The 19,166-nt window shown below is 48.1% G+C and overlaps 1 protein-coding gene across 3 annotated transcripts in view; it reads right to left on the minus strand.

Moving 5' to 3' along the window:
* LOC123992492 (SH2B adapter protein 2-like) overlaps window positions 1-18,524 on the minus strand; it is a 42,812-nt gene extending 24,288 nt beyond the window's left edge. For all 3 annotated transcript variants that reach the window (XM_046293665.1, XM_046293666.1, XM_046293664.1), the window contains exons 1-2: window positions 18,296-18,524; window positions 2,334-3,279 (exon numbers count right to left, since the gene is read on the minus strand). In XM_046293665.1, the coding sequence (XP_046149621.1) occupies window positions 2,334-3,248 (915 nt within the window). In that variant the 5' untranslated portion in view covers window positions 3,249-3,279; window positions 18,296-18,524. The remainder of the gene's footprint in view (window positions 1-2,333; window positions 3,280-18,295) is intronic.
* Between the last annotated feature and the right edge of the window lie 642 nt (window positions 18,525-19,166).

The following is a 19,166-nucleotide window of genomic DNA, read 5'->3' on the forward strand; positions in this document are numbered from 1 at the left end:
GCAGGTGAGACTCACAGACACCGTCGACTCCAGGCAGGTGAGACTCACAGACACCGTCGACTCCAGGCAGGTGAGACTCACAGACACCGTCGACTCCACAGAGCTTTGGCTTGTGGGAACCTGGACCCACAGCCACTTAGTATCACATCCGGCCGTGATTGGGAGTCCCATAGGACGGCGCACAATTGGCCCAGCATCGTCCGGGTTTGGCCGGGGGTAGGCCGTCATTGTAAATAAGAATTTGTTCTTAACGGACTTGCCTAGTTAAATTAAAAGGTTAAATAAATTATTTTAAAGTGTCTCAGAGTACGAGTGCTGATCTAGGATCTGTCCATACAATATTATTAGTGTGATCTCTATCCAGACCAATGTTCTCTGCCCTGATGCACCATCCTGACCACTATTCTCCATCCTGACCACTATTCTCCGTCCTGACCACTATTCTCCGTCCTGACCACTATTCTCCGTCCTGACCACTATTCTCCATCCTGACCACTATTCTCCATCCTGACCACTATTCTCCATCCTGATCCTGACCACTATTCTCCGTCCTGATCCTGACCACTATTCTCCGTCCTGATCCTGATCACTATTCTCCGTCCTGATCACTATTCTCCATCCTGACCACTATTCTCCATCCTGACCACTATTCTCCATCCTGACCACTATTCTTCATCCTGACCACTATTCTTCATCCTGACCACTATTCTCCATCCTGACCACTATTCTCCTTCCTGACCACTATTCTCCTTCCTGACCACTATTCTCCGTCCTGACCACTATTCTCCGTCCTGACCACTATTCTCCGTCCTGACCACTATTCTCCGTCCTGATCACTATTCTCCATCCTGACCACTATTCTCCGTCCTGACCACTATTCTCCGTCCAGACCACTATTCTCCGTCCAGACCACTATTCTCCGTCCAGATCACTATTCTCCATCCTGATCACTATTCTCCATCCAGATCCTACTCTAAGAGGCTTTGTGGATATGGGCCCTGATTAGACAACCGTAGTGAAGCAGTCACTGTTGAGCCATGGACTTGTACGTCTCTTCAGGGAACAGTGTCTTTGTGGCCATTGGGCACCTGGATCACAAGTGGTCTCTTCTCCCACCTCGGTGACTGAATCAGTTTACAGAAACTCTCTCTCTATATAATAACATTATTAATTCATATAAAAATCATATGACCAAACCTGTTTACAGGAATGTGTAACAGTAGCGATTCCTCCAGTCTCCACAGATTTGGGAAAATCTGCATTTTGTTTTAATACCCCAATTTTGTGGAACATTCTGGAGAGTTCACTGCAGTTAGTTGTGCCGGTGGCAGTCAGGAAGTTTCAATTATTGATCGAGGACCTCTATGTAGTTGAATGTGCTTGTTTTAAAATGTTTATTTTATTTTGTTTTTACTGTGCTGACTTTGTTTTATACACATACATGTAGTATGTTTTAATATTCCGTGTTTTATTGTCATGTGTACACGGCTCTCTTATAAAACAGATTCTCAATGTGACTCCCTGTTTAAAGGTTCGATAAATCAAATCCTCATACTGTGTCTCTCCCCGTAATGCCATGTGCTCCTGAGTGTTTCCCCTGAGTCTGCTGCTTACCAAGCTGCCTGATTTGAAGTCCTTCAGAAATCCCTCCCTCCATCACCCTCCCTCCATCTCCCTCCCTCCATCACCCTCCCTCCATCTCCCTCCATCTCCCTCCCTCCCTGTCTATAACATCTCCCTCCCTCCCTCCCGCCATCTCCCTCCCGCCATCTCCCTCCCCTCCCCCCTCCCGCCATCTCCCTCCCGCCATCTCCCTCCCTCCATCTCCCTCCCTCCATCTCCCTCCCTCCCTCCCTCCCGCCATCTCCCTCCCGCCATCTCCCTCCCGCCATCTCCCTCCCGCCATCTCCCTCCCTCCATCTCCCTCCCTCCATCTCCCTCCCTCTCTCCCTCCCTCTCTCCCTCCCTCTCTCCCTCCCTCTCTCTCTCTCCCTCTCTCTCTCTCTCTCCCTCTCTCCCTCCCTCCCTCCCTCCATCCCCCTCCCTCCCTCCCCTCCAGCTCTCCCACCATCCCTCTCACTCCAGCTCATCCCCTCCCTCCCCCTCCCTCGTATCCTTGGGCCCCCTGGTATGAAGGGAGAGCAGAGAGATTTAAACAGCTTCAGTCATATTTTCTCACCTTAAGGTCAGAACCAGTGATCAGTGAAGCCCGCATAGACAAATATGACAGTGTGTGTGTTTTTGTGTGTGTGTTTTCGTATGTGTGTTTTCGTGTGTGTGTTTTCGTGTGTGTGTTTTCGTGTGTGTGTTTTCGTGTGTGTGTTTTTGTCTACCTTGGGTGGCACATAGAACTCCAACAGGAACTTGTCACCCCCTTCATCCCTCCTGGTCTTCCTCAGCAGCAACCTACACTTCTGCCACTGAGGCACCCCTATACAGTTAGTATCATCAGCCACCATGTAACGCAGAGCCCCCTCTCTCTGGATCTCCAGCAGCTCAGCCTTGTGCCCCTGAGACCCCCTGGGAAGACGCAGTCTCTGGGACCATCTCTCCCCCCCTGGCTCCCCTCCTCCGTTGACCCGTCTGACCCCTCCGGACCCCACCACGGGGTCTGGTTCAGGGAAGGCGTGGCGGTGCCAGACCTCCTTCACCCCGTCCACCACACACAGACTCATGTTCCTCAGAGAGAATCCCTTCTTGAAGCGGGCCTTGGGGTGTCCCACTGACACGTCCTCTGAGCTGCGTGACTGACCCAGAGCAGAGGGCTTGTGGGCGGGCTGAGGGGTGCGGGAGGTGGCCATAGAGGAGGAACTACCTCCTCCTATCCCTTCTAGTCCTAAACCTCCACTGTCCATACTGTCCAGGGACTCGCTGGAGGCGTCCTTGCGCCGCTGATAGAGGTCGTTGTGTCCGTAGGGCAAAGGGCAGCCCTGGATGCCCAGGAAGGGAACAATGCTGTACTTGGGGGGAGCGTTGGAGCCGTCGTCCCCTGGCAAGAGCGAGGCCTGGTGGTCCCTGGCCTGGGTGACAGCAGCAGAGAAACACTCCAGGAAGTGTCTGGCGAAGTGCTGCGAGAAGCTGCTGTCGGCACCCGGGGCGTCGTAGCACGGGTTCTCCATCAGGAAGCGGCGGAACTTGTGGGCAAAGTCGGCGGCGGAGGTACGGGCATGGAGCTCGCAGAACTCTCGCCAGTCGGGCAGCGGGCAGGAGGAGAACTCCGGGCTGCCGGGCACTGCCGCGCTGTTCATCACTGGGCCATGCCAACCCACCTGGGAGAGGCTGAGAGAGATGACAGAAGGAAAGGAAGAGGGAGAGAGAGAGTGAGGTGTGAGGTGAGAGTGTGAGGTGTGAGGTGTGAGGTGTGAGAGAGAGAGAGAGAGAGAGAGAGAGAGAGAGAGAGAGAGAGAGAGAGAGAGAGAGAGAGAGAGAGAGAGAGAGAGAGAGAGAGAGAGAGAGAGAGAGAGAGAGAGAGAGAGAGAGAGAGAGAGAGGTGTGAGGTGAGAGAGAGGTGTGAGGTGTGAGAGCGAGGTCAGAGAGAGAGAGAGAGAGGTGTAAGGTGTGAGAGAGAGAGAGAGAGAGAGAGAGAGAGAGAGAGAGGTGTAAGGTGTGAGAGAGAGAGAGAGAGAGAGAGGTGTGAGGTGTGAGAGAGAGAGAGAGGTGTGAGGTGTGAGAGAGAGGTGTGAGGTGTGAGAGAGAGAGAGGTGAGAGAGCGCGTGCCAACATACCGTGTCTGCCACCAATAGCAGGGAAAGACACATTACAGTGAGAATGTGTGCAGCCTAGCATATACAAATGACAGCGCCAACAGTCCCTGCCGTGTGAAAAACAGAAGCTGTGGGAATGAAACAGACTGCTGAGGCTGGGAGATCGTGAGCGTGTCATTTCCCTAAATAGAGGCGACAGGCCACAGCCCCAGTCCTTCTCTCTCTGTGGAAGAACGATCTCCCCACACAGCCCTGCTACACCGACACACATCAATCACAAGGCTCATATACCAGCTGACATCATATGTTGTTTAAGAGGTTATTGACATGGACGTGACTTGAGCCAGATGGAATCTGCAGGAAATCATTTCCTTTTAATCGTTCTTATCCGGCTGTGTTCATTTAATAAATAAATAAAAATCTGTATCCTTGTTTTGTACCAGTGTTTGGTTTGGAATTCTACAGATAGCATGACTAAAGTGCAGATACAATATAATTAAATACAATCCAATTCAAGAGAAACTTAATATATCAACTGTTTGTCAGCTAGAAATCTAAATGTCTAAACTCAAACCGATGAGTTCTCCCTCCCTCTCTTCCCTTTGTCTATAGGCAGCCTGCATTAGTTGTTATCCCTGTAAATCAATGTGACAGAGACCGCCTGGTTCCTCCTCTCCTACTGGAGATACTCATCCCTCTCATATCTCACCCCCCATCTCTCATCCCTCTCACCCCCCACCTATCTCATCCCTCTCACCCCCCCCATCTCTCTCCCCTCCATATCTCTCTCTCTCATCCCTCTCTCCACCCCATCTCTCACTCTCATCCCTCTCACCCCCCCATCTCTCACTCTCATCCCTCTCACCCCCATCTTTCTCTCACCCCCCCATCTCTCCCTCTCTCACCCCCCCCCCTCCACCATCTCTCTCTGCCTCACTGGATGTATGACTCAACCCTATCCCTTCACTCCCTGCCTCGCCAGGCCCAGGCTCTGCCAAACCACATCAGATCACACACAAACGCTCTCTCCCTCTTCTCCATCTCATTTCTCCCCCTCCTACACCCTCTCCTGCCCCCCCCCCCGTTCTTTCCACTCTGAAGCTCTGCAGTAAAGAACCAACTGAGCTGGATTAAAATCAGGTCACATGAAGGACCCTGACTGAGCCCAGGGAAGGATAAGGAGAAACCACCCAGTACATATAGCTGAGGGATAAACCCCCCAGTACATACAGCAGAGGGATAAACCCCCCAGTACATACAGCAGAGGGATAAACCCCCCAGTACATACAGCAGAGGGATAAACCCCCCAGTACATACAGCAGAGGGAGAAACCCCCCAGTACATACAGCTGAGGGAGAAACCCCCCAGTACATACAGCTGAGGGAGAAACCCCCCAGTACATATAGCTGAGGGATAAACCCCCCAGTACATACAGCTGAGAGAGAAACCCCCAGTACATACAGCTGAGAGAGAAACCCCCAGTACATATAGCTGAGGGATAAACCCCCAGTACATACAGCAGAGGGATAAACCCCCAGTACATACAGCAGAGGGATAAACCCCCAGTACATACAGCTGAGAGAGAAACCCCCAGTACATACAGCTGAGAGAGAAACCCCCAGTACATACAGCTGAGGGAGAAACCCCCAGTACATACAGCAGAGGGATAAACCCCCAGTACATACAGCTGAGAGAGAAACCCCCAGTACATATAGCTGAGGGAGAAACCCCCAGTACATACAGCTGAGAGAGAAACCCCCAGTACATACAGCTGAGAGAGAAACCCCCAGTACATACAGCTGAGGGAGAAACCCCCAGTACATATAGCTGAGGGATAAACCCCCAGTACATACAGCTGAGGGATAAACCCCCAGTACATACAGCTGAGGGAGAAACCCCCAGTACATACAGCTGAGAGAGAAACCCCCAGTACATACAGCTGAGAGAAACCCCCAGTACATACAGCTGAGGGAGAAACCCCCAGTACATACAGCTGAGAGAGAAACCCCCCAGTACATACAGCTGAGGGAGAAACCCCCCAGTACATACAGCTGAGGGAGAAACCCCCCAGTACATACAGCTGAGGGAGAAACCCCCCAGTACATACAGCTGAGGGAGAAACCCCCCAGTACATACAGCTGAGAGAGGGAGCTTCCATCTACCACCTTCTTTCAACATGTAAAGACTTGTTTGTAATGCACCGAGATAAAAGTACATCTAGAGTTTGTGGAGGGAAGGGTAAGATAGGGGGAGGAAGGAGGAGAGGATAGGATGGAGGAGAATAGGATAGGAAGGAGGAGGAAGGAGGAGGAGAGGATAGGAAGGAGGAGGAAGGAGGAGAGGATAGGATGGAGGAGGAAGGAGGAGAGGATAGGATGGAGGAGAAGAGGATAGGAGGGAGGAGGAAGGAGGAGAGGATAGGATGGAGGAGAAGAGGATAGGATGGAGGAGGAAGGAGGAGAGGATAGGATGGAGGAGAAGAGGATAGGAGGAGGAAATGATAGGATGGAGGAGAAGAGGATAGGAGGAGGAAAGGATAGGATGGAGGAGAAGAGGATAGGAGGAGGAAAGGATAGGATGGAGGAGGAGAGGATAGGATGGAGGAGGAAGGAGGAGAGGATAGGATGGGATGGAGGAGGAAGGAAGGAGAGGATAGGAGGGAGGAGGAGAGGATAGGAGGGAGGAAGGAAGGAGAGGATAGGAGGGAGGAAGGAAGGAGGGAACAAAGGATAGGGGGAGGAAGGAGGAGAAGAGGATAGGATGGAGGAGAAGAGGATAGGAAGGAGGAGAAAATCAGAAGACACATTCATGTTAAGTGAAATCCCTCGCCTCTCTCAACTCTGGATCCAGAGGAAATACAGCAGGAATGATCGGCATTGCATCAATGTCTCCAGTCTTCCCTCAGATGAATCCCAGCCAGAAATCAGCTCAATGTAATTGAAGAATCCATAGTCTCGAACCACTTCTGGGAAAATTGGGCAACACTAAACAAACAGAGTTATTTATCCAAAATGGAGTTCTACGGGTAATTTATTTTACCTTTATTTAACTAGTCAGTTAAGAACAAATTGTTCTTTTCAATGACGGCCTAGGAACAGTGGGTTAACTGCCTGTTCAGGGGCAGAACGACAGATTTGTACCTTGTCAGCACGGGGTTTGAACTTGCAACCTTCCGGTTACTAGTCCAACGCTCTAACCACTAGGCTACCCTAAACCACTTCTTCAATCTTTTTGGCCCTATAACAAAGAACAAACAGCAAAAACATATACATGATCAAATACAAATCGTAGGTGTTTCTATTAAAAGACTACCAGAACCCACTGGATTCTCCAATTACATTGACTGAATAAAATACAAACGCTCTTTCCCAAAAAGGCCTGTGGTGTTGATGGTATCCTCAATGAAATGATAAAATATACAGACCACAAATTCCAATTGGCTATACTAAAACTCTAACATCATCCTTAGCTCTGGCACCTTCCCCAATATTTGGAACCAAGGACTGATCACCTTCAATCCACAAAAGTGGAGACAAATTTGACACCAATAACTACAGTACTGTGGGATAAGAGTCAACAGCGACCTGAAAAAAATCCTCTGCATTATCATTAACAGCAGACTCCTACATTTCCTCAATGAAAATAATGTACTGAGGAAATGTCAAATTGGCTTTTTTACTAAAATACCGAACAACAGATTTTTTAAAGGGTCTGCTATGCAAATTGATGGAAAGTGGTGTTGGGGGGGGGAAACATACGACATTATAAAATCCGTTACACAAAATTTAAAAATATTTGGGACAAAAAAACAAAACAAAATCCACAGGGCCGTGAGGTGAGACAGGGATGCAGCTTAAGCACCACACTCTTCAACACATATATGTAACCTCTCACTGGCTCAGCAACCAGGAGATAGTTGGCTAAGCTCAGCAACCAGGAGATAGTATGCTAGGCTCAGCAACCAGGAGATAGTATGCTAGGCTCAGCAACCAGGAGATAGTATGCTAGGCTCAGCAACCAGGAGATAGTTGGCTAGTCTTCTGTTCCCACATGCTTCAAGAGGGCCACCCATTGTTCCTGTTCCCAAGAAAGCTAAGGTAACTGAGCGAAACGACTTATGTCATCATGAAGTGCTTTGAGAGACGAGTCAAGGACCATATCACCTCCACCCTACCTGACACCCTAGACCCACTCCAATTTGCTTACCGACGCAATCGCAACCACACTGCACACGGCCCTAACCCATCTGGACAAGAGGAATACCTATGTGAGAATGCTGAGACCCCGGGTCTCGACCCGCCCTGTGCAACTGGTTACTGGACTTCCTGACGGGCCGCCCCCAGGTGGTGAGGGTAGGTACCAACATCTCCACCCCGCTGATCCTGAACACTGGGGCCCCACAAGGGTGCATTCTGAGCCCTACTCCCTGTTCACCCCACAACTGAGTGGCCATGCACGCCTCCAACTCAATCATCACGTTTGCGGACGACACTACAGTGGTAGGCTTGATTACCAACAACGACGAGACGGCCTACAGGGAGGAGGTGAGGGCCCTCGGAGTGTGGTGTCAGGAAATAACCTCACACTCAACGTGAACAAAACAGAGGAGATGATTGTGGACTTCAGGAAACAGTAGAGGGAGCACCCCCCTTTCCACATCGATGGTACAGTGGTGGAAAAGGTGGAAAGTTTTAAGTTCCTCGGCGTACACATCACGAACAATCTGAACTGGACCACCCACACAGACAGCGTGGTGAAGAAGGCGCAGCAGGTCCTCTTCAACCTCAGGAGGCTGAAGAAATTCAGCTTGTCACCAAAAGCAGTCAAACTTCTACAGATGCACAACAACCACCCAAGCCACTGCCTGTTCACCCTGCTATGATCCAGAAGGCGAGGTCAGTACAGGTGTATCAAAGCAGGGACCGAGAGACTGAAAAACAGCTTCTATCTCAAGGCCAACAGCCACCACTAACATTGAGTGGCTGCTGCCAACATACTGACTCAACTTCAGCCACTTTAAAAATTGGAATTGATGGAAAAATGTATCACTAGCCACTTTAAACAATGCCACTTAACATAATGTTTACATACCCTACATTACTCATCTCATATGTGTATGTAAATACTGTGCTAATTTAAACTGCTGCATCTTGCCATCTTTATGCAATACATGTATCACTAGCCACTTTATGTTTATATACCCTAAATTACTCATCTCATATGTATATACTGTACTCGATACCATCTACTGCATCTTGCCTATGCCGCTCTGTACCATCACTCATTCATATATCTTTATGTACATATCCTTTACCCCTTTACACTTGTGTGTATAAGGTAGTAGTTGTGGAATGGTTAGGTTAGATTACTCGTTGGTTATTACTGCATTGTCGGAACTAGAAGCACAAGCATTTCGCTACACTTGCATTAACATCTGCTAACCATGTGTATGTGACAGATAAATTGTGATTTGATTTGAGTTAGTACTACAGGATCAGATTTCTGTTTGAAAAAGCTAGCCTTAGCTTTCCTAACTGCCTGTGTATATTTGTTCCTAACTTCCCTGAAGGGGGCTATTCGATGCGAATGCAGAACACCACAAGATGCTTTTGTGCTGCTCAAGGGGAGACAGGTCTGGAGTGAACCAAGGGCTATATCTATTCCTAGTTCTACATTTTTTGAATGGGGCATGCATATTTAAGACGGCTATTCTTTAAAAGTGCCTTCCTCACCAGGCATCATCTACTGACGGGATGAGGTCAATGTCATTCCAGGATACCAGGTCGATTAGAAAGGCCTGCTCGCAGAAGTGTTTTAGGGTGCGTTTGACAGTGATGAGGGGTGGTCGTTTGGTCGCGGATGCAGGCAATGATCGCTGAGATCTTCATTGAAAACAGCAGAGGTGTATTTGGAGGGCGAGTTAGTTAGGATGACATCTATGAGGGTGCACGTGTTTACAGATTTGTGGTTGTAGCTGGTAGAATGTGTTTGGCCGGAGTCAAACGCTCCCTAAAGCATGTCCCAGTTTAGGTAACCTAGTAGCACGAGCTCAGAAGATAGATTGGGGGCAATCAATTCACATATGGTATCGAGGGCACAGCTGGGGGCAGAGGGAGGTCTATAGCAAGCGGCAACAGTGAGAGACTTGTTTCTGGAAAGGTGCATTTTTAGAAGTAGAAGTTCGAATTGTTTGGGTACAGACTTGGATAGTAATACAGAACTCTGCAGGCTATCTTTGCAGTAGATTGCAACACCGCCCTCCTTGGCAGTTCTATCTTGGCGGAAAATGTTATAGTTAGCCATGGAGATTTCAGGGTTTTTGATGGTTTTCCTAAACCAGGATTCAGACACATCTAAGACAAATGGGTTGGAGAGACGCAAACTCGGTCTCAACCTTTAAGTCTTTACTGAAGACTCATCTCTTCAGTGGGTCATATGATTGAGTGTAGTCTGGCCCAGGAGTGGGAAGGTGAACGGAAAGGCTCTGGAGCAACGATTCCGCCCTTGCTGTCTCTGCCTGGCCGGTTCCCCTCTTTCCACTGGGATTCTCTGCCTCTAACCCTATTAGTGGTCCTTCTGTAGCTCAGTTGGTAGAGCATGGCGCTTGTAACGCCAGGGTAGTGTGTTCGATCCCCAGGACCACCCATACGTAGAATGTATGCACACATGACTGTAAGTCGCTTTGGATAAAAGCGTCTGCTAAATGGCATATATTATTATTATTATTACAGGGGCTGAGTCACTGGCTTACTGGGGCTCTCTCATGCCGTCCCTGGAAGGGGTGCGTCACCTGAGTGGGTTGATTCACTGATGTGGTCATCCTGTCTGGGTTGGCGACACACCACCCCCCCCCCCCCTTGGGTTGTGCCATGGCGGAGATATTTGTGGGCTATACTCAGCCTTGTCTCAGGATGGTAAGTTGGTGGTTGAAGATATCCCTCTAGTGGTGTGGGGGCTGTGCTTTGGCAAAGTGGGTGGGGTTATATCCTTCCTGTTTGGCCCTGTCCTCGGATGGGGCCACAGTGTCTCCTGTCCCCTCCTGTCTCAGCCTCCAGTATTTATGCTGCAGTAGTTTGTGTCGGAGGGTCAGTTTGTTATATTTGGAGTACTTCTCCGTTCCTAGTCTGCTGTCCGGACCTCTGGCAGTCTCTATGGGGGTGCCACAGGGTTATATTCTTGGACCGACTCTCTTCTCTGTATACATCAATGAGGTCGCTCTTGCTGCTGGTGAGTCTCTGATCCACCTCTACGCAGACGACACCATTCTGTATATATTCTGGCCCTTCTTTGGACACTGTGTTAACAACCCTCCAGGCAAGCTTCAATGCCATACAACTCTCCTTCCGTGGCCTCCAATTGCTCTTAAATACAAGTAAAACTAAATGCATGCTCTTCAACCGATCGCTACCTGCACCTACCCGCCTGTCCAACATGGCGATGTCATTTACAAAATAGCCTCCAATACCCTACTCAACAAATTGGATGCAGTCTATCACAGTGCAATCTGTTTTGTCACCAAAGCCCCATATACTACCCACCATTGCGACCTGTACGCTCTCGTTGGCTGGCCCTCGCTTCATACTCATCGCCAAACCCACTGGCTCCACGTCATCTACAAGACCCTGCTAGGTAAAGTCCCCCCTTATCTCAGCTCGCTGGTCACCATAGCATCTCCCACCTGTAGCACACGCTCCAGCGGGTTTATCTCTCTCGTCACCCCCAAAACCAATTCTTTCTTTGGCCGCCTCTCCTTCCAGTTCTCTACTGCCAATGACTGGAACGAACTACAAGAATCTCTGAAACTGGAAACACTTATCTCCTTCACTAGCTTTAAGCACCAACTGTCAGAGCAGCTCACAGATTACTGCACCTGTACATAGCCCACCTATAATTTAGCCCAAACAACTACGTCTTTCCCAACTGTATTTAATTAATTAATTAATTTTGCTTTGCACCCCATTATTTTTATTTCTACCTTGCACATTCTTCCATTGCAAAACTACCATTCCAGTGTTTTACTTGCTATATTGTATTTACTTTGCCACCATGGCCTTTTTTGCCTTTACCTCCCTTCTCACCTCATTTGCTCACATCGGATATAGACTTGTTTATACTGTATTATTGACTGTATGTTTGTTTTACTCCATGTGTAACTCTGTGTCGTTGTATCTGTCGAACTGCTTTGCTTTATCTTGGCCAGGTCGCAATTGTAAATGAGAACTTGTTCTCAACTTGCCTACCTGGTTAAATAAAAAATAAATAAAATAAATTTGGTGTCCTGTGTGAATCTAAGTGTGCGTTCTCTAATTCTCTCCTTCTCTCTTTCTTTCTCTCTATTGGAGGACCTGAGCCCTAGGACCATGCCCCAGGACCACCTGACATGATGACTCCTTGCTGTCCCCAGTCCACCTGGCCGTGCTGCTGCTCCAGTTTCAACTGTTCTGCCTAATTATTATTCGACCATGCTGGTCATTTATGAACATTTGAACATCTTGGCCATGTTCTGTTTTAATCTCCACCCGGCACAGCCAGAAGAGGACTGGCCACCCCACATAGCCTGGTTCCTCTCCAGGTTTCTTCCTAGGTTTTGGCCTTTCTAAGGAGTTTTTCCTAGCCACCGTGCTTCTACACCTGCATTGCTTGCTGTTTGGGGTTTTAGGCTGGGTTTCTGTACAGCACTTTGAGATATCAGCTGATGTACAAATCAATACATTTGATTTGATTTGGTTGGCAGAGTGTGCTAAAGCAGTGAGTACAACAAACTTAGGGAATAGGCTTCTAATGTTAACATTCATGAATCCAAGGCTTTTACGGTTACAGAAGTCAACAAATGAGAGCACCTGGGGAGTGGGAGTGGAGCTAGGCACTCCAGGACCTGGATTAAGCTCTACATCACCAGAGGAACAGAGGAGAAGTAGGATAAGGGTACGGCTAAATACTATACGAACTGGCCGTCTGGCATGTTCGGAACAGAGCAAGTTTCTGGGCACGATAGCATAGATACATAGTGTACAGACAAAGGTAAGGTAGGATGTGAGTACATTGGAGGTAAACCTAGGCAATGAGTAATGAGAGAGTCTCTAGAGACGTTTAAACCAGGTGATGTCATCGCATATGTAGAAGGTGGAACAACATGGTTGGTTTTTTATTTTACCTTTATTGCCTCTGTCCAGGCAAGTCAGTTAAGAACTAATTCTTATTTTCAATGACGGCCTGGGAACAGTGGGTTAACTGCCTGTTCAGGGGCAGAACAACAGATTTGTACCTTGTCAGCTCGGGGATTTGAACTTGCAACCTTCGGTTACTAGTCCAACGCTCTAACCACTAGGCTACCCTGCCGCCCCAAGGCATATTGAGCAGGGCTAGAGGCTCGACAGCGAAATAAGACAGTAATCAGTAACCAGGACAGTAATGGACGAGGCATGTTGATATTAGAGAGAGGCATGCGTAGCCAATTGAACATATGGGTCCAGTGAGTGGTTGGGCTGACTGAGGACACGGCGATTCAGACAGTTAGCAGGCCGATGCTAACAAGCTAACAGTTAGTAGGCTGGGGCTAAACAAGCTAGCAGTTAGCAGACTGGGAATAGCAAGTTAGCCTTGGGGGACATCACGATGGGGGTAAGTCTGTTCCTGCCTCTTCGTGCGGTGACGTCGATAGACCAGCCGTGGAATTAGTAGCGTTCCAGGTAGCTCTAGGCAGCTAGCAGGCCTAGCAGGTTAGCAGAATGGGTCTTCAGCGGGCCTGAGGGGCCTGTTGGAATCCTCGGGCAGATTATGTCGGTATTCCAGTCGTAGAGGATCGTCGGGGTTCCGTGCCCCGTACCAGCAGTCACCCGGAATTGCGGTGAGCTAGTTGCGAAGATCCAGATGAAAATGTTCAGAGTTTGCGGTAGGAATCCGGGGATATGGAGAGAAATAGGTCCGTTATGCTCTCAATTCAATTCAAGGGGCTTTAATTGGCATGGGAAACATACGTTAACATTGATAGATAGATAGATAGATAATACACAAAAGTGTGCTAACATAATTGTAAAATGGTTCTCTAATGATCAATTAGCCTTTTAAAATGATCATCTTGGATTAGCTAACACAACGTGCCAATGGAACAGTGATGGTTGCTGATAATACGGCCTCTGTACTTGGATTAGCTAACACAACGTGCCATTGGAACACAGGAGTGATGGTTGCTGATAATGGGCCTCTGTAGATATTCCATGTAAAAAAATAACTGCCATTTCCAGCTACAATAGTCATTTAAAACATTAACAATGTCTACACTGTATTTCTGATCAATTTGATGTTATTTTTAATGGACAAAAAAAAGAGTTTTTCTTTCAAAAACAAGGACATTTCTAAGTGACCCCAAACTGTTGACCGGTAGTATATATGTTCATCAGATGGTTTCAGTACCCTAGCAGTAACTGTGTGTGTGTGTGTGTGTGTGTGTGTGTGTGTGTGTGTGTGTGTGTGTGTGTGTGTGTGTGTGTGTGTGTGTGTGTGTGTGTGTGTGTGTGTGTGTGTGTGTGTGTGTGTGTGTGTGTGTGTGTGTGTGTGTGTGTGTGTGTGTGTGTGTGTGTGTGTGTGTGTGTGTGTGTGTGTGTGTGTGTGTGTGTGTGTGTGTGTGTGTGTGTGTGTGTGTGTGTGTGTGTGTGTGTGTGTGTGTGTCAGATGGTTTCAGTACTGTCAACAGTAACTGTCCCAGGGGATATGGACAGGAAAAGGGACATTACTTGGAGCAGAGGCAGAGAGGCAACTCCAGCCTGCTAAAACACATTGACCAGGAGACATGAGCAGGACGATCGGATCCAGTCCTCCAAGGAGATGTTCTGTTCAGTACATCACGTTGATTAATACAGCTGCACTCACACAGTCACACACACACACACACACACACACACACACACACACACACACACACACACACACACACTGTTCTGAGGACTTCCCTGCCAGCTCAGCAGGGCTGGGGACTCTCTCCCTCCAATTGGTTGAAATGGACTGCTGGTGAAGGCGTTCTCCCACCCGAGGGACTCTGGGCCCTGTCATGCTTTCTAAGATAATCCTGGCCAGGACAAGTCATGTGTTCTCTTTACTACAGTAAACACATACACAGGAAGTCACTGCTGGGAAGAGCAGGAAATTGCACAGGCCAAATTCACAACCAGACACATAAGATAAAATGATAGGCAGACACAGACACAAGACACAGAACACACACAGGCCTACAAGGGTAGAATGTAGTGTAAACACAGGGAAACAGCCACACAGAAGTATATCCAGAAGTCATCTGTTTCCTCTGGGAATTATATCTCAAATTAACAAGATTTGTTCCTTCGGGATCTATAACAGCAGATCAGACAGTGGAGCGTAGTCTAGTGTGACACTACTGGGACTGACTTACTCACAAAAGGAAGCCTGGCATCAGAGGCCAGAGAAACCAATGGCAGCCTAAATGCATAGCAGAAGAAATGATGCCAGAGAGACGGAGCAGCAGGCATTCAGAATAAAGGATGCCAGAGAGACAGAGCAGCAGGCATTCAGAATAAAGGATGCCAGAGGGACAGAGCAGCAGACATTCAGAATAAAGGATGCCAGACATTCAGAAGTGATGATGCCAGACAGACGGAGCAGCAGACATTCAGAATAAAGGATGCCAGAGGGACAGAGCAGCAGACATTCAGAATAAAGGATGCCAGACATTCAGAAGTGATGATGCCAGACAGACGGAGCAGCAGACATTCAGAATAAAGGATGCCAGACATTCAGAAGAAATTATGCCAGAGAGACGGAGCAGCAGACATTCAGAAGTAAGAATGCCAGAGAGAGGGAGCAGCAGACATTCATAAGAAAGGATGCCAGAGAGATGGAGCAGCAGACATTCAGAAGAAAGGATGACAGCCCATAGATTAGACCTCATGAGGTAAGGGGTCAGAGGTCAACGTTATACAACCCTCCCTTACCACACACTATGACCTTTGACCTGACCTCTTTCTTCCCTCATGAGGTCATATCAGTCCTGCCGGCTGCTTCCTGACTCTCAACCAACTGTCACAGAGAGGAATGTTCTCTTCTCCAGGTAGAAGTGGGACGTAGCCTAGCAACAGATCTAGAATCAGTTTTGCTCCCCCCTTCACAGATACAGCCTCTCCTATACAGACGGGTGCTTTCACAGATACAGCCTCTCCTATACAGACGGGTGCTTTCACAGATACAGCCTCTCCTATACAGACGGGTGCCTTCACAGATACAGCCTCTCCTATACAGACGGGTGCCTTCACAGATACAGCCTCTCCTATACAGACGGGTGCCTTCACAGATACAGCCTCTCCTATACAGACGGGTGCCTTCACAGATACAGCCTCTCCTATACAGACGGGTGCCTTCACAGATACAGCCTCTCCTATACAGACGGGTGCCTTCACAGATACAGCCTCTCCTATACAGACGGGTGCCTTCACAGATACAACCTCTCCTATACAGACGGGTGCCTTCACAGATACAGCCTCTCCTATACAGACGGGTGCCTTCACAGATACAGCCTCTCCTATACAGACGGGTGCCTTCACAGATACAGCCTCTCCTATACAGACGGGTGCCTTCACAGATACAGCCTCTCCTATACAGACGGGTGCCTTCACAGATACAACCTCTCCTATACAGACGGGTGCCTTCACAGATACAGCCTCTCCTATACAGACGGGTGCCTTCACAGATACAACCTCTCCTATACAGACGGGTGCCTTCACAGATACAGCCTCTCCTATACAGACGGGTGCCTTCACAGATACAGCCTCTCCTATACAGACGGGTGCCTTCACAGATACAGCCTCTCCTATACAGACGGGTGCCTTCACAGATACAGCCTCTCCTATACAGACGGGTGCCTTCACAGATACAACCTCTCCTATACAGACGGGTGCCTTCACAGATACAGCCTCTCCTATACAGACGGGTGCCTTCACAGATACAGCCTCTCCTATACAGACTGGTGCCTTCACAGATACAGCCTCTCTTATACAGACTGATAGCGCCAGACTGGGCTGACATGATGACAGCAGTCAGGGCAGGCATAACTTACTGCCCTATGGCCATACTATTTACAAGCATAATGTACTCAGAGTACACACACACATGAAAACAATGCCTTTGAGGTGTGCTGTATCACAGAAATACTACCGACAGGAATCTATCGCTGAGTTCTGATTCTGGATGTGCCTACTGTTGGTCTACAGGCGCCTCCAGTGCTGTAAAAGAAACAAGGAGGCACTTATAAACAACCCACACGCCACTCACTGTGCGTGTTAAACACACTAATTAGCGTGAGAGCAGACCGGAGACAAACAGAGCGAATGTAAATATTGAGTGAGCAGCGTTCCTCCATTATGACCAAATGTGATAAAGGATAGAGCGCGTGAGACGCTCATTCCGCGACTCGTTGCTTCTTCCGGTTTCTCTCAATCACTATATTCATTTCACAGATGACCAAAACACCCTGAAATTCAAGATGTGGGAGTTTTCTTTTCATCTTGAAACTATAAAATATGACCGGTGCATACATATGCTGTAATCAGAGAATGAATTCTGTGAACAAATAGGTTACTGGATCATGTTTTTTAGTAGACTGGTAACAAAACCAATCAGTAGTAAACATTGCCTAGGTTAGCCTACATGTTGCACTGCACTGATAATTTATTAAGTGGCATGATTGTTGTCTGATCTTCACTGTAGCCTCTGTTTGATCATAGTCTATCGAATGAAACAGTCCGCTATAACAACATTATGCCTATAAGAGCCATTACCAATTAGATAGAACTGTAAAATATATATCACTAGCCTAGGCCTTTTAATAATCAATGGGAAAAATCAATATGCTGTGGTACCATGTGCGCGCGGATGCGGTGCTCATGAATGAGAATTAACCGGCTATTGAACCGCTGAGCACCGAGTCTGCGACTGAAAGAACGGGTCCCGAAATCCGCGTCAATGAAGGGCCGTTAACAGAGTAGACTTTATAGGCAAAGACAGGACACAGACTCTGAGATTGGCAATGACTGCTGGAGACATGTTATTGTGGTCTTTGTTAATGTCCCCTCGAGAGACCTACCCCTAGATCCGCTAAAAGGATTAGGGGAAAAGTCCCTTACCGCATAGTCCCAATCCCGAGTAGCGTTGTCTTGAGGCCTCTCCGAGGAAGCCCATCAATCATTAAGGTGTAATAAGAACGGCATCAATCGAGTATGTTAAAGCCTAGGCTACCAGTGTGTCGCAACAATGTTTTTAAATGGATGCGTTTCAGCACCAGGCGCGTTGTCGGGGCGAATAGACAAACGGCTATCCTTCAGCACCTGGAGCGAACACAGTGAGGGCTGAGCCAAGCTGCCGAGCCGGGAATTGCTACCCTCCTCACTAAAGCACGACGCAAACATGTTCATAGCCTATAAATAAAATGATATGTGGAACGTAGTCTAAGCTACAGGTTGGCGACCATAAAGGCAAATCCTAGGCTAGAATGCGCGCTATAACGCCCAGCAACATCCAAGCAGGTCGGAAGCCACAAAATGGAAAAACATGAACGCAGCAGCGCTCACCTCGATGTCCGACGCTACGATCCCCGCTGATGTCGGGGAGCCAATCCTTGCACTGTTGGTTGTTGTTATTTTGTTGTCCAATCAAGGCCAATACTATGCATTACTTCTCTTCATATCGGAGATTAGGAGGCTACCGCGGCAACGTTACATTTTCTCTATATCCGCTCGACGCACACAACACATTAGGATCCACCGCCTCTCAGCCCAGGGATGGCTGTGTGTGCTTGTGTTGATCTCTCTCTGATCTATTTAACAGTCCTCGCAGTCTGCCCTTAAAGGGGCCGAGCGCGATTCCTGCTTTCTCTAGATCGGTTCACATGCCCAAGGTAGAAACGTTGCGTGTTTCTTTGTGAGCTCGATGGAAGTATATTATGTGTAATCCCACCAGGCTCCCTCTTTACCCCCCCCCTCCCAACACGTTTGTTTTACTGTCCCCGTGGGGACAAAACAATTGATTCTCATTCAAAATCCTATCTTCCCTAACCTCTAACCTTAAAAGGCATGTTTCCCTATCCAAAACTGCTCGGAACAGTCTGTGTATATATTATATTTAAGTAAAAATACTACTTATGTTGTTTTTGGGGGTATCTGTACTTTACTATTTATATTTTTGACAACTTTTACTTGACGACATTCCTAAAGAAAATGATGTGCTTTTTACTCCTTACATTTTCCCCGACACCCAAAACTACTCGTTACATTTTGATGCTTAACAGGAGAGAGAACTGGTCTAATTCACACACTTATCAAGAGAACATCCCTGGTCATCCCTGCTGCCTCTGATCTGACTGTCTCACTAAACATAGAACATCCCTGGTCATCCCTACTGCCTCTGATCTGACTGTCTCACTAAACAGAGAACATCCCTGGT

The sequence above is a fragment of the Oncorhynchus gorbuscha genome, linkage group LG13, assembly GCF_021184085.1.
Source record: "Oncorhynchus gorbuscha isolate QuinsamMale2020 ecotype Even-year linkage group LG13, OgorEven_v1.0, whole genome shotgun sequence".
NCBI classification, from domain to species: Eukaryota; Metazoa; Chordata; class Actinopteri; order Salmoniformes; family Salmonidae; genus Oncorhynchus; species Oncorhynchus gorbuscha.